The sequence below is a fragment of the Monomorium pharaonis genome, chromosome 7 (assembly GCF_013373865.1).
Source record: "Monomorium pharaonis isolate MP-MQ-018 chromosome 7, ASM1337386v2, whole genome shotgun sequence".
NCBI lineage: Eukaryota > Metazoa > Arthropoda > Insecta > Hymenoptera > Formicidae > Monomorium > Monomorium pharaonis.
The window spans coordinates 2,909,006-2,932,747 of NC_050473.1; the positions used below are offsets into that span (position 1 = coordinate 2,909,006).

Here is a 23,742-nt window from a genome sequence, read left to right on the forward strand (position 1 = left end):
GCTCTTTTTTTAAGAATTTACAATTTTACATAAAGGAATGAGTGTCTTTCGTTGCTTCGTGTAATTGTCTGGCTCAACTCCGCGTTACGCAAAATGAGAAGTGGCTCCATTATGGATTCTAAGACAATCATTCTCCGAGCGGAGGAGAAGCCGGAAGAATTTTACTCACTTGTTCAATCCATCTAAATTGAGTATACCAATCTCGCCGAAAAAGTCCCCGGCCTTCATTGTCGTGAGGACTCTACCAGTTTCGCTGATCACCTCTAGAATACCGTCGGCTATTATGAACATTTCACGAGCGACTTCGCCTTTCCGACATATCGAATCACCAGGGGTGAAGATGTAGGCCTTCATCTTCAGGACGAGATCGTGTAGAAATTCCGGTTGACATTCCTACAAGGTAGTACCGATTTGTTAAAGAGCATGAAATCGTATACGGTGTCTCAACAAAATTACAAGAAAATTTTTACAGGCTATCAAGTATAACTTTTCGAGTTCTCTATGAGATTAGTATATATGAAAGAGCAGAATTTACGAAATTTTGTAGCATGTACAACAATAATCAGCACTTGTATAAAAGACTTAATATTGACTTTTTTTACAATCATTATGACATAAAATTGTTCATTAATTGTTTTTACAATCAATATTATACGCATACAACTCACAAATAAATTCATGGATATATTATATATTTTCTTATCACTTCCATCTTTTCCCAACGTTACAACGTTTCCTCTGCATAAAGGAGGATTTTCATTTCTAATAGAGACAGCCGTTCAGATTTTATTACATTAGCGTTAGCGTTCAAGAGTGGAAATTTCGCTGAGCATTTCTAACTTCGTAATCACCTTAAAATTTAAAGCTTCTACACGGTCTCACTAAAAAAGGAGACAATTTAAGACTTAACGCGAATTAAACATTAGCCTCGAGCCTTTATCGCGTTTTCTACTTTGTGTGAATATATCCATGTAATTGTTACCTTTACTCTTATAAATCTTCCGTTAACTATGAAAAAAAGTTCTTTATTATTTTTTGATAAATTCAATGAAAAATGATTCTTCTAAGAAATACATATTTGTAATACATTTATGTGTTTCTATCAAACTTCAAAACATAATTTAATTTAATTTTTGAGAAAGAGAGAGAGAGAGAGAGTAGAAAAATAAAATTTTAAACAACGATTATTAATTTTAATAATAAAGAATTTTTCTAATAAAAACTTGAATGAACAGATTAAATTTATACAAGCACTTTAAGAAGAAAAGTTAATAAAACTGTATTTTTAATAATTAATTATTTTATATATCTTAATAAAAATGTACTTAATACATTAATTTACGTATAACACAACGAATGACATTAACAGCTTTCAACCAGATAATTTAACGAATGAATCGGATCATTTGCCACGCCTATTCTATGTTGTTCGAAATCCATTACCGTATCATTTGTCTTATTCTTCAAGTCAAGTCGCAGATTTACAGATTTACAATTACGAATCCATTACAATACGTTTATATTACATTTTTACATTAATAAATTAATATATATTTTTACAAACGTGCACGATTTCTTTATGACATGCTACATCTTTGTGATCCTCTTATGCGGCGTATATAATTCAAAATATAAAATATAAATCTGGCAACATACAAAGAAAAGAGCAAGAAAAGAAAGATGGACTGACGTTTGCGAGATTACGGCGAGACCTTTAGTCACATTTTGCCCCCCTTTGCGGCTCTTGACGGTCGCGAGACGACAGTCGTAATTCTTCGTGAGATACGATTCCTTTCCCGGCCACCTTGTCGGTTCTCGGAAACCTCTACTAATAGAGTCGATCCGGTTCGATCTTCCACTACGATATTTCATTCAATCGACAGCGCACACCATTGACCGGTGACGCGTTTTACACATTCTCGCACCGCCCGCTTTGATTTGTGACGAGAACACGACCGGAGAGTTATCCCCGATCATCGAAGCCGTCTGACTTTATTCAGCCAATCTACAATAGGCCTCGTTAAAATGAAGCCAGAGCGGACGTGTATATTGGCACAAATACAACCATGTGGAAAAAAATACAGGATATCTGAATTAACGGCGCCGATTGGCATATTCTTCGACCAGTTTAAAGCCGATCCTTTCGCGATAAGAATGCTTACAATTTTCGAGTTACAAACGATCAAACATGAAAAACATTTTCAAGTTAATCTGTGAGTTGAAGAAATAAATAAACTGTATCTTAATTATCTTATTAATCATCTAATTCTTTAATAAAAATGATTTAACTTGTTTTAAATAGAGAAAAATATTTAACAACATTAATAAGAAAATATTAAAATTTTTATTTAAAATCAAGATATTTAATGTTAGAGATTAAGAATTTATAAAGAAAAATATACGATTTCAAATTTTTATTTGCGAATATTGTGATGTCATTTAATTATTAAATACATAAGATTTTTTAACCTCTTGCAATATTTATTTTTTAACAATATTAGTCCAAATTAATTCGACTAAATTTGTTTTTAACGATCTTTAAAGAAATTTCAACAATAATAGCTTTTGATAATAAATCTTTTGATAGTATTAAATTTTAATTATCAAAGTCATTATTCTTCTGTTAAGCTTTTGCAAAATTTATTGAGAAATTATGCACATGAAGGGCTAAAACATATATATTCCTCGACGTAATATTCGATGGTCATCGTATGAAAGCTGGGGTTGCATGTCGCAACGGGTTGGTTATCATAACTTTAATAACTCGACCGTTACGTGCGCCGTGAGTGAGCAAAGTCAGTCTTGCGCGAAAAGCATTTTCAGTAAGTTGTGTATGCAGTCACGGTCGCTCGTGACGGTCTTCTGAAAATGCGCCCGTTATTTCCATTTTGCTTGAAAAAAGAATATATTTTTGTGTCTGGTGTATATGACCTATCTATGCCATTCATATGTATATCGTTGCATATTGTTGCGTAATGTATTTTTTCGCGTTGATGATTTCACTGATTGTGAGTCACATCAAATGTCACAGCCAGTAGAACACAGAGGATCAATTAAACTGTGTTTGATTATTTTAGGAGATTATACATGTAATCCTAAAAGAATCTGAAAGCGCCAAGCATTCTTTTATATCTGACTATCTATGAAGTATAACAATTAATTAGCGACGGTTTTTGATGCACTCTGTAGGTTCGAGGCGCAATAAAAAAATGTATCAATGAATGGTGATTACAAGGTGCTGCGAAGGGTAACCCAGAGACGTTCCTCTGGAAATGGACCGGCTACAATTAAAAGTGGCACACAGACTCGCTAATTAAAAGTGATCGTGATAGCACCTTCCGAAAATCTCTTTATCTCCCTTTTTCTATATTCGTCAGTAGCGCGTCGTCAATGCGCCCTTATAATTCCCTTTCCGAGAAAAGAAAAGGATGAATGAAATAAAAGAGATCTGTTGGATCACCTGGTCGCTTTAAGCTTGCGACTCGAGAGAGCTCTCCGATCTAGATTTGCCGCGCCGTGAACTTCATTATCAACTCGGCTGCGGTGCGATGTATATCGAACTCGCGCATCCAACCGGAATACATATGAGCCAGCGTGCGGTTAGCATCGGAAGGCGACGACTGAAATACTCGCCGAGGCCGTAAATGAAAAAAGTTGGCGGAAAAAGGTATGCCGAGAGCTCCTATTTTGTTGAAAACAGGTGTTATTAACTAAGAGTTAAGACGTGATATGTTGTATTACGTTAACAATTGTTTTTTCTATTCGCGTATTTCTGTCACATTATCGAGCAATAGTGCGAACGTTTGAACGGAACGTTAGTAATTGATTCGGCGCATAAGCAGCGTTTCATTTTTTCCAAGAATTGCCAGCGTTATTTTTAGTATTGCGTCCTCAGTGCACGTTATATCATTTGTTTGTGAAAAAAAATGTATCACAGTTACGTAATCTAATCGGCGGAGAAAAAGCTGAAGTAGATTACGTCCAGTTTCAAGCTCGGAATTCCAGCTTTTTCAATCTAGATTCGGCGGCACCGAGCGAACTTCATTATCTCTACCATGGGGGCTTTTTCAAACGTACACATTCAATTTGACGGTAATTCTAACGATGATGGTATAACGGTAGTGATTTTGGCTTGTATGAGGTATATAACTATTTTAATTCTGACCAACCAATTCAATATCCAAATTTTTTATTGAAAAATAGAGAATGATATTCAATTAATCATTGACGTCAAATATTGATTCAAGCTTTTATATTTGGCTTTTTTTCCCAATCGTTTATATTCTGATATAAATTTTGGGAAAATAGTTAAAAAAGTATCTATATAGAAAACCAAACATTTGTTATCGCATTCTATAATTTCCAAATTTCGCATTCTTAAATTCCAAATTTAATTAATCAACATTTTACTCGTAAATCTCTCATAAAATGGTGCTCCTTTTCCATTTCGCATCTTACTCTTCACATCATCCTTTTATTTTATTTTATTTTAGCTCTTGTAAATTTTATATATATATATATATATATATATATATATATATATATATATATATACGAGCTAAATGGTCCGTAACGCACTTCATCAAACTTAACACAAACTGGGCACTTATATAAATTAGAAAACTGTTCGTAAGGAGCGTTTGAGGGAAATGACGAATGGTTTCGTTTATTGTCAGACGAATCGATATTTTCATAAGCCGTAAAATGGCATAGTTTGAGAAGTTAATCAATCAACTTCGGTGTCTTCTCTTTCAATAACTACGCTGTCGCAATGTAATAAACTTGTCGCCTATATTATACGTAGCTATTGTACATTTAAACTGAACAATAAATTTATTTAAATTTATATTGTTCAGTTTGTATTCTTTTTAATAAACAAAATTCTATACCGTAACGCTTGACAGAATCAAATCCCATCATGATTCTGTAAGTTCAAATCAAGTTTTTCAATTTCGCTTTTCAAAGAAATTTTATTTTCGAGCCGCGACTCTTTTTTGGTACGATACTATCGTTTGTATTGTCTATCGGAAGTTGCGAAAAAGATGCTCTGATAGAATGGCAAACGCGCTATTGTGAGGCAAGTTGGTTACTGCAAGTGAATGAAGGGATCAAGCGAGAAAATAAATTGGAGGACCGGATGTAACTGGAAATGAAACAATTTTTGTCTCCGTGTTCTGGCCAGGGACCAACTAAATTTTCGATTAAAACGCTTTTCGACGCCTCTCGCTACCGTTTTTTCGCGCCTGTCTCATTCATTTCCTGTCGTTCCCTCGAAAATATCCCGTCGACTCGAAAACCGCGGCCGTAATTTAGATCCCACCCCTAGAAGACGCGCGATAAGTAGCTCCCTCCGGTTTTACCTTGGAATCGACAGCAAGGGAAATAAAATAAATTTTGTCGCTAAGAAACGAAATCCTCCGGAAATCAGATAAAATCACAGCGGCTGCTTTCCGCGGCACAATCGCAATTTCAAGAGCTTCAGGACTAAATCGCGAATAATAACGTTGGGTGTCCTTAAAAAAGGAAATGGTAAGGGTCTTGGAAGTGTATCTATCACGACAGATTTAAAACAGTCCCGAGAAGACTTCGCACTTTTGAATATCCGCTTGTTTGTAATTTCCGGGATAAGAGAAATAATAGGACAACGCGTCCGAGGTGTTCTAAAGAAAAATATTGTTTATATTATAAAGTTTATATATCGGTAGTACATGGCGCGGAAGACGTTTGAAAAGAACTTGCTCGGAATGCGACACAGTCGCGCGTAACTCTATCTCAGCGCCATTTATTTCTGCCTTTCTCCCGTTTCTTCTCCTGTTCCTTTCATCGGTTTTCCCGCTGTCCGAAGAAAAGGAGGAGAGGAAAGGAAAACAAGAAGGCGAACGAAAGGGGCGCGTCTCGAAGGTAATGGAAATTCTTCGGACGCGCACGGGGTTCTTCTGACGGTCGAGGTTCTCCTCTTTCACCAACTCCGATTTCTATCTGCTTACATTTCTCTCCCGAACAATATCCGCTGCGGTTATCGAATGCGGTAGTCCTGAGTTATAAGCGGCCAAAGGAGATGCACTTTGACAGCCATAACACGAGCGAATGAGCAAATAACGAGCACAAGAACAAGAATTTTTTATAAATACGATCTGACGAATGTAACAAGATACGTAACTTTAAAAAAATATGCAGTTTCATTATTTAATAAATTTAAAAAAAATTATTGCACAATTCTTTAATCTATCTTTCCAGACAACTGTTACAAACGCTACAGATTTAGAGAATAAATCAAATTAAATAAAATCAAGACGTATCAGATTCAGTATTTCTGCTTTGTTAAATAGCATTGAATGTTTTTTAGTAGACAAGCGTGAATAAAGGACTGCAAATCATACCGGTCTTTAATGGTCATTATAATTTCCGAAGACCATGCATTACGCAATTTACTCAAGCGTAAAATTGTCTACCGTAGTTACGGCGCTGCGCTTTGACTGTGGCTTCTGAAATTCAATTTGTCGACGTACCGCTTTAATACGTTACCTGCCGGTGGTTGACACAACATTGTGTTAACCATCGGTCGTCGACATGGCGGTTAGCATGTTAACACTTCGACGGACATTATGACGTTCCTAGCGTCCGAGGTAACAAGGGTCACTATAATACGCGCTCGGAGCTCCGAGTGATCGCACCAACTGACACGTGCGATTGGGTCCTCGTGTCGCGAAGTCGAATCGAGGGTAAAAGAAGACGACGTCCCATTTAATCGTCCCGGATCGTCGATCTTTGTAATGAGATGGAAAGATTTAACATAAGAGTGGTTCCGGTTCGCTCGCAAGAATTCCGGTTGACAAAATGATCCTGAAGCGCGCGAAAAATTTGCGCGAGAATTAAATTTAAATCGGGTCCTCTCGAACTTTTAGGAAAGTGGGTTAACTGCGCGATTATGATCCCTGAATGGTGAAGACCTTCGTGAATTCTGCCGCCGCCGCGAACGCATCCCTTCCGAATGTAGAATTTATAAGGTGAGACTTTCGCGCGTCGCGCATATAAAAGATATATTACATCTGTCGACCGTCGACTCGCCGCGTATGTATGTACGAAGGAGTTGAGGTCGGATTTACTGCAGCATGATTTATACATTTCACGTCCCTTGTTACCGTCCGCTTTCCGCGTCGCGAGATAAACTTCATGTTTCGTGCGGTAAGTCTCAACGAGGGCGGACAATATTTCACCCTTTAAGATATTTTTCGATCTGAACCGGTAGCAGATATTTGTGCCGCAATAATGAGTTCCTTGACTCCGTGGATGTTTCATTCTTCAATATTTGGCCATTCTACTTCCCTTTCTTGACAATCAATGGCTCGCTTTATACGTTTCAACGCGAATGAAATTTTACGGGTATATTCCGAATTGATACTCGTACAGATTTACTTTGACAGACGTCCGAAACTTTGCTGACCTCGTTACTCTGACCCGCTCTACAATCAAATGCCTGTTACTTTAAGGAGAACAAGTACATCTTGACAGGTTCTGTCTCAGAAGAAGGTTGAAGGGAGTCTATTCTTGCTCGAGTGTATTTGTAAAAAGAACATGAGAAGTCATGCCATTTCATAATATACAATTTTCTTGTAGAATGCGACAAAACATTTGACATAATTTCCGGTTAAGGCAATGTAAACAGATACATTTGAATCACAACATTTCCTCTCGTCGAGAAAAAAATGAACTCTAAGGGTCGGTTGTTCCAACTTCTTGGTAAATTTACCTATCAGGTAAATATATTTTTGTCTTTATTTATTTAAGAAAAGAAATGAAAATAGACACATGCTTACCTGGTAGATAAGTTTACCAAGAAGTTGGAACAATCAACCCTAAACCGAAAAATCTTATTACAAACGTCGTGATTTTATGAGTATTGTGAAAAATGCAGTTGATGAAAAAGGGAGAAAAATTTTAATAAAATATGTTCGATACGTTCCACACACATCGTTCAACATGCTTAATCTTCGCGTTGAGGTTTAAACTATGATCTCCTCGTTAGAGGCGTAGAATCAAATTTAATCACGTCTGCACCAACGTGCAGATGCTTGCGTTTCGTGCAAATAACGCTATAATATATTGAGCGGAGACCCACGTTCATCTATTACACTACAAAATACGTTAGCAAATTTGTCTGAGTCTAAATTGCATGAGGTGATGCAACGCGTACCTTCACAATAAATCATTTGCCTTTCTAATATTAATCATCTCCGCTCCCACATGAAAATAAATAAGGCATTTTACTTCAAGTTAAAACATTTTACTTCAAGTTCAGTTCAGAGCGAAAGTTAAATGTAGATAAATTTAATCGATTTAATTTTCTCATAAATCCATATTATAATTCGCGATAAAATGTCGAGGAAAATAAATTTTACTGATAATTAAACGCGTCCAATCATGAATTACGATTCTCTGTTATGAGATGTAAATTTGAAATATACAAGAAATATAAAATTATGAATGTATGCGCACATTCTTATACGTCGTTTTTCAAAGTTTTTGAAGTTACTAAATATCCTGAATAGAATCATTGAATGAATACTGTTGCGCTACAAGTTTACTATTATAAATATCGCGAGAGTTGAGGCGAAATCCACGAAGTTTCGGCTTTGTTCCATATGAATCTATCATGAAGGAATACGAATACTGACGCGCATTCGACAACTTTAATTACTTCACTTGTTTAATTATATATTCGGAGAAAGAAAGAGGGAGAGAAAGAGAGAGAGAGAGAGAGAAGTCGCATTGTTATAATTAACTGCAGATTTTACAGAACGTATATCGCGGAATTTTCGCGCGCGAGGTGCAGTTGAATTCTTCAAATGGCAGATACGCGTTTCAACGATTACGATTTGCTGTAATTTTTCTCCATTTCTTCCTCGCCGAAAGCCCTCGAAAAGCCGCGCAAGCCTTGCAACAGCACTTCACTTTATATCAGTTTATCACGTACGCTCCATTTACCTTCTAGGAACTTAACTTTTTAGATCTACCTTCTGTATCGCGCTTTTTTTCCCGTTCCTCTATTCGCCGTCGTGCGTATTCCGTGAATAAAAAAAATATTCCCCGCACACACACGCACACGTCGTTTTACGGCGAATAAAAAATGCGATTTCTGCGAACAAATTTGCCCTTACGGTAAAAAAAAATTCCACATTTTAACTCCGTTGTATAATATGTTTTTAGAATGCGAAACGACAACCGGGAAATTTTGCGCGGTGCGAAAACTCGGAGGCGATCCGGAGAAATTCACTCGCCGCAGCGGAGCTTCCGTGTCGTATCTCTCGTCCGTAATGATTCCGCGTCACTATTTCGCCGCAAAACTTTCCAAATACTTCCATAGCGCGCACTTCTCCGCACCTGCATTCTTCTTCTTCTTTTTCTCGTTTTTGACGATAAGCTTCCGACCGAGGCGGAGGAAAAGTGTGTTTACGTTTACAAGAGGTGCGCCGAGGTTCACCGATTAGGAACCGCCGCGGGTTTCGATATAACGGAACTTAAGTAGTTACGCGAGTAAATCTCCTTCACATTAAAGTTCCCGAATCACCCAAGTTGCCACGATTGGCTGGTGGCGACGTACAAACTGATCGTTCGATAGGAGAAAACACTCCTATCCTTAACCCCTAAGTGGCTGCTGCGCCGCGGAGAAACGGCTTGACCCTCCTCTCACGATCACCCTCGAACTTGACGGTGGCCGACTTTCGCCGCACGCGTTAGAAAAAGAATGATTCCGTTTTTCCTCCGTTTCTTCTCGAGTTTGCCAAAGAGAAGTTGAAGCGCCCAGTCGAAAGAAAGTGAGAAATAATACGCATAAATAAAAAACGGGGAGGAAATGGGAGGAAGCCGCTAATTGTGTAATAAACGTGGCCGTTTCGTCTTTAAAAATCTCACTCGCGTGTGCACTCTTAAAAGTTTTCCTCTGAACGTAGGGTACACAAACCAATGTTTTCGCTCAAATATTTGCCCGGCTTTAACGTCGTTCCCTTAACAGAGATTCATATATATATATTCTCGAGTCCGCTGAAATCTTCCTTGAGATCGTATTTCCCATGAAAAACCGTGCGGTATTTTACCACCGCAAATTGCACTTACTTATTAACACAGTAGCTCGCATGACACAATAAGACCGAAAAGAATGACTTCCATTTTGTTTCTCGTCAAAGTGAACGCAAGAAACATGAGTTAAGATATCAGACTTTTCTACTGCATTCTCTATCGAGAAGCTGAAATATTTTTAATCTAAAATTTCATACTTTCCCCCTAAGTATCTTTAGCATCGGGAACGTTTACGCTTAATTGCTGTTTCTATCGTTCATTACGAATTTCACGAACACTTGCGAAGACTACGGTATATTTAATTAAGTTGTTTGTGCGATGTTGTTAACGAAAATAACGAGGAAAATGGAAATGCATTATCCCAGATGTTATTATTTTTAACTAATCACGTCAGTCTACGAATAATGCAAATTTACTTTTAAGCTGACAAAGTATTGTAATCAGAGTTGTTAACGAGATGCAGCTGTGCGTATCGATGTGAATATATGCTGACGTGTGCCTGTATATTATAAAAATATCTGTTTTAAAACAAGAATACCTAATGTCTCATTTAAATATATAGTAAAAATATACGTGTATTGTTCTTTCACTGACTGATTCTATTTTAACTCAAATTTTCATCCCGAAGCTTCCTGCGCTATTGCAACGCTTGTTATATTTATAAAAACTTTATTAGATGAGTTTATTCTATATATAATATGTAAAACATATATTCTTTTTTCTCTGTTTCGTAATAATTATACAAACACGTCGAAACTATAGATATATTCTCGATAATTTTTAAATTTAATTCTCTCGGTTCTCTTTTCAAGCACAAAAATACAGAGGGTTCGATAGTCATTTATTGAAAAATGGAAGCTAACGGGGCGTGTAATTCACATTTTGGAGCAGCAAGATTGCGAAGGTTCGCATGTCCCTTCGCAAGCCCGGGGCGCGCAAGAATCGCTCCCCTTTCAAATAAAATACTGGCGCACACTTCTCTTCGCAAACCGTTTGTACCTTTTTCCCACCCCATTCATTTCTCCATTTACCACCGCCGGTAAAACTTTGAACACGATCAAGAAAATATTTTTCGTCCTCGCCGATCGTGCTTCTATGCACTGATTGAGCCAATTTTATTCTCATTTTTTGCGCGATACCGATGCGCACCTCTTCCTCTCGTTTCTTTCCCTTCTTTCCTCTGGCTTTGTTCTTTGGATGACGAGAAAAATCTCCGGTCGATGTAAATTTCTTATACGGAGGGGAAGGAAAAGCGTTGATAGAAATCCAATCATTAGGTAAAACAAGTTCGTAACTAAATAACAAAGGTAGGGAAGTAAAAGCACTCATTTTAAATTAAAAGTATGAAACGAAAGCATACCTTGGAAATAAGTTTCGCATGAATAATCTCTCGTTTTTACTACGAAATACTGCCTCGCGTTAAATAACTTTATTTTCTTGCGAACATTATCGTTTTCGTTACAAATGTCAATAATACAGCTATCGCGCGTTCGATAGAATTTTAATGTACAATTCGTACTTTCTTCCGTAATTCTTCCGCGAAATTTCTATGGCATCTTACGTGTAAAAATAAGCATCCTAAATTCAGGTATAAACGAATACTCCGAATATGTTTGTTCCGTGATATCTGATATTCGTCCAAGTGTTCGCTTCAACAAACAATCACGAAAAACATTCGTCCCGCTTTTCTCCGAGAGAGCCAATCGACTACTATTGGCTCTCTCTCTCTGTACTCTGTACAAAGGAGAGCGGGACTCTCGCTTGTATATCGCCGCCCTGTGTCGTTATTCATCATCGAAAATGCGAGGGAGAGCTACTCGCGCGTGCGTGAGCGGGGAGGCTCACCTGGAAAATGGTGACCTTCTTCAGCACCGAGAGATTCACGTGCAACGCCAACTCGGTCTTGAGCTTGTCCGGGAGTAGACCGAGGGCGGTGTTGATGTCACCCCCGCCCTGTATCCTGCCGCGCGACCAGCTGTAGTCGTACCACCTGAGCACCCGTCGTTTCATACCGCCCGGCACCTTGTGGTGCCTCATGTAGGTCTTAGCGCCGTCCAGGAGCCTCTCGAACTCGAGACGGTTCGCGTTCCTGTTCGTGATGACGTTGCCGACCTGGCCGACGATGGTCGCGAATATGAAGACGCCAATCAAGTAGCTGACTATCGTGAAGACGTACCTGCGAATCAGGAAGGGAGAAAGAGAGCCGATCAGTCCGAGGGGGATGTGATCAGTGTCCTCCGTTTATGGACGAGCGGCCCCCGCCGGAGCCTTCCTCCTCTTTCTCTCTTTTATTTTCTCCCTTCTTTCTTACTTGCCTTCCTTGCGTTCATTCCTCACTCGCTCTTTCGAATCACCCTTCCACTTTCTCTCTCTCTCTCTCTCTCTCTCTCTCTCTCTCTCTCTCTCTCTCTCTCTCTCTCTCTCTCTCTCTCTCTCTCTCTCTCTCTCTCTCTCTCTCTCTCTTTCCTCCTCTCCCTCTGTCCACCACCCTTTCTGTCACACACTAACATACAGACGCATACATACACACATACACGTGAATAAATCGCAGACAAGCCACTCTCGTACCGTCTGTTTGATCTCTTCGCCAATTCGTAAAACGGAAGGAGCGATGGTGAAACGCGTACTTTGCATTCGGCAGCAGAGCAATTCGTTGGTATTCTGGCCGAACATGATTGCTGAATCGATGAATAGTCGAGTGTCATTACGGATCGTTAAAATTCCCTGATTCCCGAGTTTTAACAACTTGGAACTTAGAATTCGCTCCTGACACAACTTTGGCTAACCGAACATTTAGTCATTTTAACAATGCATACCTAGCGCCTTCGATAATAATTTCTCAAAATATTCTCACAATCGATAGATTAATTCAGTATTTTAAAACTCCAAACTTTCTTAAAACTTTACAATGAACTTTACAATCACCTTGCAGTTCAAAAAAAATATTCACTCTCGTATTCGCTAAAGTATAAATTTTTATATTCTTTTTAATAGATTTTAGCCAAGTTTCCTCGACAGTTCACGATCGAAAGTAATGGACTTTTAGCAGCTGTCGAGCGAAAAACAAATGACGGAATCATATTCTTCAAATAATCTCAAATTTCATTTATGTCGAAGCTTACGAGTTTTAAAGCTGGTTAAAATAACGTTTTCGTGATTTCGAGACCTCCGTATTTTCTACCGTAATGGTACCGAACCTATCCTTCTGACCGACATACTCGCAACCGACAGTTCCACCTCTTTACTCTGTTCGTCTACATTTCACGATTCACCGTTCCTCTAAAGACATTCTTTCTACTTTTCGTATATCGGCACACAACTGGCATACATATTACACATACATATATACAAAAACAAACACACACACGAGTATACTTTTTCCGTTTTCCATAGACAGCCTCAAACAAACTCGGTTTTCTAAGGAAAATATCCTTCCGCCCTTCTTCCTTTTGTCCCTTCCGGCGCAGAATTCTCGCGTTTCCGCCGACTTTCCCATCCCTTTCAATGTTTCTCTCGTACGTTCATCCCTTGTGATGGTCTCACCCCGCCTCTCGACCCATCAGCTTCAAGAATGGGCGATGTTCTACCGATTAATCGGTACTTAAAGAGTTTTCTTTTCATTCAAACATCGATTATTTCCTTGATAGCTTAAGACGAAAATAATTGGAACAGAAATAGATATACTCATTTATGCATTCAATTATATAAGCATTTTTTTTAAGTAATTTAAAAAATTAATAATTATCTCAATTATAGAAAACTATAAAAAATTAAAACTCACACTAATTATATATTAAATGATTAACAATTTCTTTTTCTCAACATCGCTCATTCCTTGATTACTTCACGCTTTTCGTTTTCGATTGATTTTACTTTTGACATTTTAAACACGATTTAACTCTTTCGTTTAATAACGTATGCACAAGAATGTTCATTTAATCTTCATCACCATGCTAATTAAACTGCTTTTTATGTTTTCATACAATTGCTCATTGGTCTCATACATTATTCTTCTTTCTCATCAAGTTAAGTTTGAATTACGACAAATCATTTATTTTACTGCTCACGACTTTTTTTAATTGTCATTTTTTAAATTTTATTTAATTTATATCTAGGTTTTACGTTTATATACATTTTAATTGTATCATGACATAAAAACGAACATTCATTTTTCGTCGCATTATTTTTTTTATAAAATATTTATAAAACTGTGAAATTCATAAAAATTCAAAACGTTTATGTATAAAAATAAAATACAGCTGTATACATGAATATTCACATTTGTACAGATGTACAGTACAAAGTTTAATTTCTCAAATTTAATAATAAAAATAATAAATAAACAAAACTAATAAGCTTAAAATGCTTATGTATGTAAATTAAATTTTCATAAACTAAAAGTTTATAATTTTTAAAACATATTATTAAATATCGTCAATACATTTTTAAAATAAATTAATTTTTGTAGAAATATAATGCATTTAATTTTGAAAAGTTGGATTAATTACAAGAAAATTATCATAAAGAGTTATAATTTTTGTATATTTGTCTAAAAGATTAAATTTATTTCAAATTCTGGAATTTTGGAAGTTTAAAGAAGTTAGTTTCCGTGTTCGTTGAATGGATTGAAAATCGCAGTTTATTTGTCATGCAACGCTCTTTATCATAAGAGAATAAATTGCTCATTTCTTAAGAGTTTGTAACTGGAGAAAATTGTTTATTTCTTGAAACTTTGTAACTAGAGAGATTCGCATCTACTTGAGCGTAATCAATTTCGTTATCTCGGTGTAAGTATACACTTCCGCCAGAAGTCGCCAACAAAGTCCGACCAACAAGCATTTCCTAGACGTATGACGCATAGACGATGTCAGGATGATTGAATTGTTTACACAGAAGGAACAATTTTGTTAAGGTATAAAAATTTAATCTGGATACAAATCTGAAAATAATTTTGTTAGATTATCAAATTAATTATGTCGAATGCTCAAACTGGTTAATAAAATGTTAAAATGTTTTTTGCAGCATTGCTTATCATGCTTATATGTTCTCTATAATTGTATTGATGATTTAAGTCAGTCTAAGAAAATTATTATAATTTCAGATCTGCAGCCAATTAAATTTTATATTTCAGCTAAATTTCCTAAAGCAAAAATCGGCTTTAATGCGGCTTTAATCGGCTTTAACTTTCAAACTATAGAAAGCACAATTAATCCAGATTGTCCCGCCCCATTAATCTTAAATGTGATATCTAGTTCCGTCGCGTGGTCAAGACTCAGGATAGCGTGCGTAAACAAACGTGTGAATCAAGAAGATACACACCATAATCTGTGACGATTTATAAAAGCGTGTTGAGCTCGATGAACTATCGAGAATCGAGAGCGGAAGTCGTGACCCCCCTCCCTCCCCCGGGAAAATCCCCGAAGGCTACGGGGTCCACCGTCGAATCGTGGGAATTCAGTTTGCGATTCGCTCAGCGTAATTCGAAGTAAAGTGAGATCAAATTTGACCCCGAGTAAAATGAGATTCCGAACGATCGTTCTCTCGTTGTCTAGAGAGTCCTGTAGACAAATGCGATCTTCCTACAGGTGCGGAATCCATTCGTCTGGTCACTGAGCGATCTTGTGCCGCCAGGCTACGAGCCAAGAACCAAGTGGTCGGAAATGTGCGCGCAGTCAGCGGCACTTAAGCCGAAAAGTTTACAAATTTCAAACGATGATTTGTTTCTTGCATGCGAAGATTTGTTTCAATTTCAGAATGACATCGAGATATCATTTATTTCACGAGTGATTTTATGGACTTATTCTTTCAGTCTACGTACAGTGGAGAAAATTACATATTTTATGTAAAACAAATCAATCAATGAAATAAAGATGTAAAAATGAAAAGAGTATTTTTCATAATCTTCTATTCGTAATCTTCTATTTCATTTTTCTCTAGAGACATATTTTTGTTAAAAGATATTTAATTCTGGTGATTATATGTACAGCTTGTCTTGTATTAATCGCGTTTCTGTTAAAGCGACAAAGGAATGCGTGCATTATACAAGCACCGTACAAACTCGTCTTGCTGACGGCACGAGTTTCGTGGAACCTCGCAATTTCCCGACTGCTTGGGTTAGCGTGCCAACGGCTTATGAGCTTTATCGTTCATCGCCATTCTAATTGGCGAGACCCGCTCCCAACTTTAAAGTCAAAGAGCATGTGTGAGAGAGAGAGAGAGAGAGAGAGAGAGAGAGAAAGAGAGAGAGAGAGAGAGAGAGAGAGGGAACGGTCTCTCGAGCTCTACCTCTGCAAAGTCCCTTTTAGCGTTCCACGCGGACGCGTTGGTAATCCCCGATATTTTAATCAAGTAGGCAAAGCAATCTCGCTGGTCTCATTCCGTTAAATCGCCTCGTAAAGCGCATTTGAAGGATCCGAGGATGGGTGACCCCTCGGTTCACCCCTTGAAGATGTTCCTCGCGATATTCGCATCTGAGGGAGAATTTTAATTCTCGGGAAATTAGCTTTTCCTCGGCCAATGACGAATCCGATTCGCGCCCTTACAATTTATTTCTCACTTCATAATCACCGATTATTATTTTACAAGAAAATGTGAAATACAAGATGACTCAACAACGTGTTATTGTTGATAAAATTGTATAAAATATAATGGTAATATTATAAATAATAAAAAAAGTTAATAATTGTAATTACTTTTTAATGTTAAATGGTATTATTACTCGATAAAGAAGTATGATTAAGTAGGTGTGTGAAATCAAATAGACTTTTCAAATTAAATGGTGTCGTTGAGACTTTTAAATCGAGTTTCTCACAATGCCAGTGTGTTCAGGTGTCAGAGTAATTAATCTGCTGCTAAGAGGAACGATAATCCACGCGACATTGTCTCGCTGAGTACGTTTCTCATTGTTCTTCTCGAGTCATTAATACAGCGCTCGATACTTTATTATTACTTTTGGCGCGACGTAAAGAAAAAAAGCCTGTAGAGAATATAATTAAAAATAAAATTACTAAAAGAACAAGCAAAGTTAGAAAAAATGTAGTATGTAAGATAGGTTTAAGAACGTGGTAAAGCTACCATTGTTAGTCGTCCCTGAGAGGCGATAGATTTTCGTTTGTTTTCGGTGCCGAACGAGCGCGTCCGTGCACGCAGTCTACCACGATCCTGCGGCCAGGAAACTTGTCCTGACGCAGCGATATCATTTTTTTATTAAACATTCATAACCAAGTGCGTATTTTATTTGTGCCAGCCATCCGACTATCCTATCCCTTACAACTTTCAGAAGTGGGATTAAGTTCGTTAGATCCATTAATTAATTGACTCGAGTGGCTTGGTGGCTCAGTAGCGATTTATATCCGTGTGATATTAACGAGGAAGAAGCGTGCCGAATACCGAAGATACCGAGACGCGGACAACCGTGCTAAGTAACGACAAAACCGAGAGGAGTTCGGGAAAGGTCGAGAGCAGGAACCGCAAGAGGACAAGTCTGAGGAACGGCGAAGAAAAAATCGTAATTGAGGGTCAAGGACATCGGTTACGAGGAAGACGAGCGAAGCGAAGGATATAAGTGAGACGTATTCGTCGCGTACGATTCTGCTGCGTGTGAATTCGAGTGGCTCGAGACTCGAAGGAAGAGATACGCATAAGTGTGAATTAGAAGGCTGTGCGAATAAGTTCGGCAGTACAAAAGTTCGAGAAGCATCGAAGAAATTTGGCGGCAAGGCTGCAAGTGTGTGCGTCGTAGAAGGTTAGCGACAAGAAACGGCGCGACGGTCGGTAACAACGCAGGTTTCAGCGAGTGAGTGGCGCTGATAAGAATACGGTCAATAACGCGGTCGATAATTTGATTTCGATTTTGAACGCGGTCAATAACCAGGTCGATAATTTGAGTTCCGCTGGGGCAGCAGCTACGCAGGATAAGAAGGAACAGATGTGTGATCGACGATACCGAGATGAAGGACCCGAATGTGTTCACGGTAGCGGCGTTGAAGAATAAGCTGCAGCAAATGAATTTGAGCACTGCCGGCAACAAAGCTGAGTTAATTTCGAGACTGAATCAAGCAGATCCTTCCGGTCAATGGATGGACGACATTGATACCGATGTGAGGACGACGGCAACAGATTCCGGAGAGGCGGCGCACGTAACGACAGGCCGAGATACCGAACCGGATGAGCAGATGTTTGAGCCTCAATCTGAGATACCGAGAAATAGAAACCGAGAAGCACGAGAAGCTGAGTTGGCGAGAAGAGAACGAGATTTGATGTTACGTGAATTAGAATTTATGCGACGAGAAAATGAGCATTTGCGTGCTACGTTGCAAACGACGCCAGGTAACGGTATAAATTTGATGACATCTAAGGTTAGCTTGTCAAATTTGAAAGAAATGTTACCGCCATTTGATGGAAAAAAAGGCCTTTTTCAGTGTTGGAAGGAACAGCTGATGTTAGTGAAGCAAATGTATCAGCTAGACGATAACATGACCAAATTGCTATTAGGAGCAAAATTAACAGGTGATGCAGCCGAATGGTTTCACTCAATGCCTGCACATCTTTCCATGTCAGTCGACGAATTACTGGTGCGCATGGAAGCCATGTATGATCAACGAGAAAAGAAGTTGACATTGAGGAAGGAATTCGAGGCGCGGACGTGGCAGTCAAGCGAGACGTTCGCTGATTATTTCCATAAGAAGATTATTTTGGCAAATAAGGTACCGATAAGTGAAGACGAGATAGTGGACTACTTGATAGAAGGTATCCCAGTCAAATCAATCAAGTATCATGCAATGATGCAACGGTTTCTTAACAAAGAATCTTTACTGCGAGCAATGGAAAATATTTCATTGAGCTCCGATCACAAGACTCCGCATAAAATGGAGAAGACGTCCACTAATAAACATACGGTCAAGGCGGCGAGTTCGAGCAAGAAGAACGACGGTGACGCAGAAGGAAAAGCAGATCCGAAGTGCTACAATTGTAATCAAGCAGGACACATAGCAGTCAAGTGCCCGATGCCGAAACGAGAGAAGGGAGCGTGTTTCAAGTGCTTTCAAACGGGACACAAGGCAAAGGAGTGTCCCTCGAAGGAGCAGGCGAAAAGCGGAAAGAACAAGGACGAGGCCGAGGAGAAGACGGATGTCAACAGCGTGTCCAGTGGAGAAGTTGGAGATTTCCATAGGAAAGTAGACTATCAGATAAGTGACGAAGCCAATAATTGTGTAGTTAATTTAAAGCTTGACACTTTGTTAGATACGGGTAGTCCCGTCAGTTTCGCGAAAGATGATTTCATACCGCCGAGTTTAGTTATACCGGTAGTGCCGGAAGATAATAGATACCGCGGAATAAACGATAGTGCGCTAGAAGTAAAGGGACGTGTTACCGCTCAAATCACGCTTGACGATAGAGTACAGAAAAACGTATCGTTGTTAATAGTACCAGCGCGATCAATGAAAGCGTCTGTAGTAATCGGTCGAGATGTTTTGAAATTATTCTTTGAGAAGGGGGATTCGTCTGATAAAGCATTGGAAGATCAAGTGATTAAAGAAATATTAAGTATTCGCGTAAATGAACCACGTAAAGATTCGTGTGAAGCATTAAATATAAATCAAGACGTAAGCATAGAGGCACAAAAAGCGATAAAGAAATTATTTATCGAAGAGTATGTTAAACCGAAAAGGCCAGAACAACCTGTTGTCGATGCGGAAATTAAGTTGAGACTAAAAGATGACAAACCGTTTCACTTTTCTCTTAATAGACCGTCATATGCGGAACGAAAAGAACTTCGCGTTCTACTAGATTCTTTGCTCGCGAAAGGAATTATACGGCCGAGCGAATCGGAGTACGCTTCACCTATCGTGTTAGTACGTAAGAAAACGGGAGATTTGCGATTGTGTATCGATTATCGTGAATTAAATAAAGCGTTAATAAAGGATAATTACCCGTTACCGAATATAGAAGATCTTATTGATTCATTGTGTGGCAAAAAATACTTCACGAAGCTAGATTTAAGAAACGGATTTTACCACATACGAATGTCGGAAGAATCCATTAAGTATACCGCATTTTCGACGCCTTTTGGCCAATTTGAGTTCATGTGTATGCCTTTCGGGCTAAAAGTAGCTCCGTCTCGATTTCAGAGGTACATCAATCAGGTATTATCGGAACTCATACGAGAGTTAAAAGTAGTTGTCTATATGGACGACATTTTAGTGATATCAGAGACAATAGAACAACATATCGAAATATTGCGACGAGTGTTTGGATTATTTATAGCAAACAGGCTTGAGCTTAGGATTGATAAGTGCGCTTTTCTGCAAACGAAAGTAGAATTCGTGGGTTATTTGGTTACCGAAGCGGGCATCAGTCCGACGAAGGAAGGTGTAAGATCTGTACAAAGGATACCGGTACCACGTAACATTAAAGAAGTGCATAGCTTCGTAGCATTGTGTTCGTATTTTCGTAAATTTATACCGGCTTTTTCAGTAATTGCAAAACCGTTATATGACTTGTTGCGTAAGAACGCATCTTTTGCTTTTGAAGTACGCGAATTGCAAGCCTTTGAAGAATTAAAAAATAAGTTGACACAGGCCCCTGTTCTAGCTATATATAACCCAAATAGCGAAACAGAATTACATTGTGACGCAAGTATTGCTGGTTTTGGAGCAGTATTGGCGCAACGTGGTAGTGACAAACAATTCCACCCGATATTTTTCTTTTCGAGACGAACGACAGAAGTAGAAAGCCGTTATCATAGCTTTGAGCTAGAAATGTTGGCAATTATATATGCGTTACGGCGTTTTAAGGTTTATTTAAGCGGAATTAAGTTTAAAATAGTCACGGACTGTAATGCTCTGACTTTAGCCATTAAGAAAAAGGATATATCACCGCGAATAAGTAGGTGGATATTGGAACTACTTAATTACGATTATGTTACCGAGCATAGACCGGGAACGAAGATGGGTCACGTAGACGCATTAAGTAGATTACCGAGCGAAATATTAGTCATCGAGGACAATTCGTTTGAGTTAAATCTTGCACTTAGTCAAAACCGCGATAACAAAACGCGAGAATTAAAGGAAATATTACAAAAATCCGAAGATCCTTATTTTGAATTAAGAAACGGAATTGTATTTAGAAAGGACAATGGTGAGTTACTATTTTACGTACCGAGCGTTATGGAAGCGCATGTTTTGCACAGGTATCACGACCAGATGGGCCATTTGGCAGTAGAAAAAACATTCGATAATGTAAGAAAAAGTTACTGGTTTCCGAAAATGAGGCAAAAAATTAAGGACCACATCGCGAACTGTTTGAAATGTATCGCTTTTTCACCGTTCGAAGGGAAAAAAGAAGGATATTTGCATTGTATTCCTAAGGGGGAGATGCCGTTTGAAATTTATCACATAGACCATTATGGTCCTATAGACAAGGATCGGTTAGCGAAACGATACCTTTTAGTTGTCATTGACGCCTTCACGAAATTTGTGAAATTATACCCGACTAAGACTACAGCAACGCAAGAAGTTATCAGTCATTTGTTAGTTCATTTTAGTAACTTTAGTAGACCACGTGTTATCATATCTGATAGGGGTACGGCATTTTCATCGAGTGAATTCGAATCGTTTTGTAATGATAGTAATGTACAGCATGTTAGAATTGCGACTCATTCACCCAAGGCGAATGGCCAAGTAGAACGTGTTAATAGAGTATTAGGACCTATGATAAGTAAGCTCATAAATAACGACGAAAAAGTTTATTGGTACAAGATAATATCCGATATCGAATTTGCGATTAATAATACTGTGCATAAGGCTACCAACGAGACTCCAAGTAAACTCATGTTTGGCGTTGAACAGCGAGGAAAAGTTGTAGACGCTATTCGTGAATATTTAGATGTTACCGTTAATGCTACCGAAAATAACAGAGATTTAAGGCAATTGCGAGCGAGAGCGGCAGACAGAATAAAACAAAGTCAAAAGTATAATAAGGAGTACTTCGATAAAAAGCGTAAACCTGCACATAATTATAACATTGGCGATTATGTCATGATTAAGAATATAGAAACGGCCAAGGGGGCTTCCCATAAAATTATTCCTAAATTTAAGGGCCCGTATGAGGTAGCGCGAGTTCTTAAAAACAATCGATACGTTATAAAGGACATAAGTGGTCATCAGATGTCACAGAAACCTTACGAAGGTACGTGGGAGGCAGTAAATATGAGGCCTTGGATTAAAGGAGTTAACTTCGAGGGCGAAGTAGGGTCAGGAAAGGCCGAATGTAGTATGTAAGATAGGTTTAAGAACGTGGTAAAGCTACCATTGTTAGTCGTCCCTGAGAGGCGATAGATTTTCGTTTGTTTTCGGTGCCGAACGAGCGCGTCCGTGCACGCAGTCTACCACGATCCTGCGGCCAGGAAACTTGTCCTGACGCAGCGATATCATTTTTTTATTAAACATTCATAACCAAGTGCGTATTTTATTTGTGCCAGCCATCCGACTATCCTATCCCTTACAAAAAATAAATATATTCCTTTCATCTTGTAACACTGTCGTATCATTTTAAATGCTATTAAAATCATTACAACTTCAATAAAATCATCTGCTCAAGAAAAGTTAAATTATTAAAATTATACTAATTCTTAACCTTTGTTTTGTGTAAGAAAAAGATTAATGTCCCTTTTCACAAATCCTTGTAAGATATCTACTTTAATTTGTTGACTTATTCATTACTATGCATCATTATTGCAATAATTATTTTGCAATTTTAATATCTCTCTTTATATAATAATTTTATATAAATATAAAAAAAATCTCTGTATTAAAACACGCTCATTTTACATTAAAATATTTTTAGAATCCATAATTTTACTCTTGGCATAGCAGAAGGAAAAGAAATCGAAAACGATTATTCCGAATAATATCGGAATTTATAATTTGTGTGTCAAAGGTACATAAATGTTCACGACATCATCATTTCGAAGCTTTCCGCGTGTTAATTTGTGGAGTGGAAAATTCGCGTGTGGCATTCAGTCATATTATTGCCGATCGATAAATCGATCCGTGATCGCCAGTTGCTATGTAAATGACGGATACACGATAATTCCTCTAAGTCTAGGTATGCTACTCCGCTCCGGCGAGCACGTCCGAAAACGGATATTGTATCGGGTTTCCATTTGCCGCGGCATTAAACGTCGTACATGCGTTTATTTAAAGTCACACTAATCATAGTTACACGAAAGGCGATCAATATTGCGGTGTCGATCTCGTGTATACTGATCGTAATGCCGATTACATTGCGCCGCGAGAAATGTTGGTATCGCGTTAAAATTATATTTCCATAATGTATCCGAATTACTTCACTTTTGCTTATCTCTTAAAGTAGGCAACAAATATAACTTATTAAAATGAGCAATGGGCTTCGTGGCGGTCAAGGAGAATTGCGATCATTGTTCTTGAACGATAAATTTTGTTGCTAGCGACACAATGCCAACGCCGGCAATATCTTTCCCGAGTTTATCCGTTTGAAAAGCAAATTGCTATCACCAAGAAAGCACCAACGTAACGATATACCATCCTCTGCACAAATTGGAGCCGAAAGATAACGTTAACGGTACCGAAGATCGATGTCGACGCAAAAGCGAGAAGAAGATTGCCTTCGCAGATCGACCGCTGA

The 23,742-nt window shown here is 38.2% G+C and overlaps 1 protein-coding gene across 36 annotated transcripts in view; it reads right to left on the bottom strand.

The window, feature by feature from the left end:
* The window catches only part of LOC105832045, a 141,571-nt gene that overhangs the window by 8,592 nt on the left and 109,237 nt on the right, over positions 1-23,742 (bottom strand). For all 36 annotated transcript variants that reach the window (XM_036289244.1, XM_036289240.1, XM_036289212.1 and 33 more), the window contains 2 exons: positions 11,923-12,253; positions 170-393 (listed from right to left, as the gene is read on the bottom strand). In XM_036289244.1, coding sequence (XP_036145137.1) covers positions 170-393; positions 11,923-12,253 — 555 coding nt within the window. The remainder of the gene's footprint in view (positions 1-169; positions 394-11,922; positions 12,254-23,742) is intronic.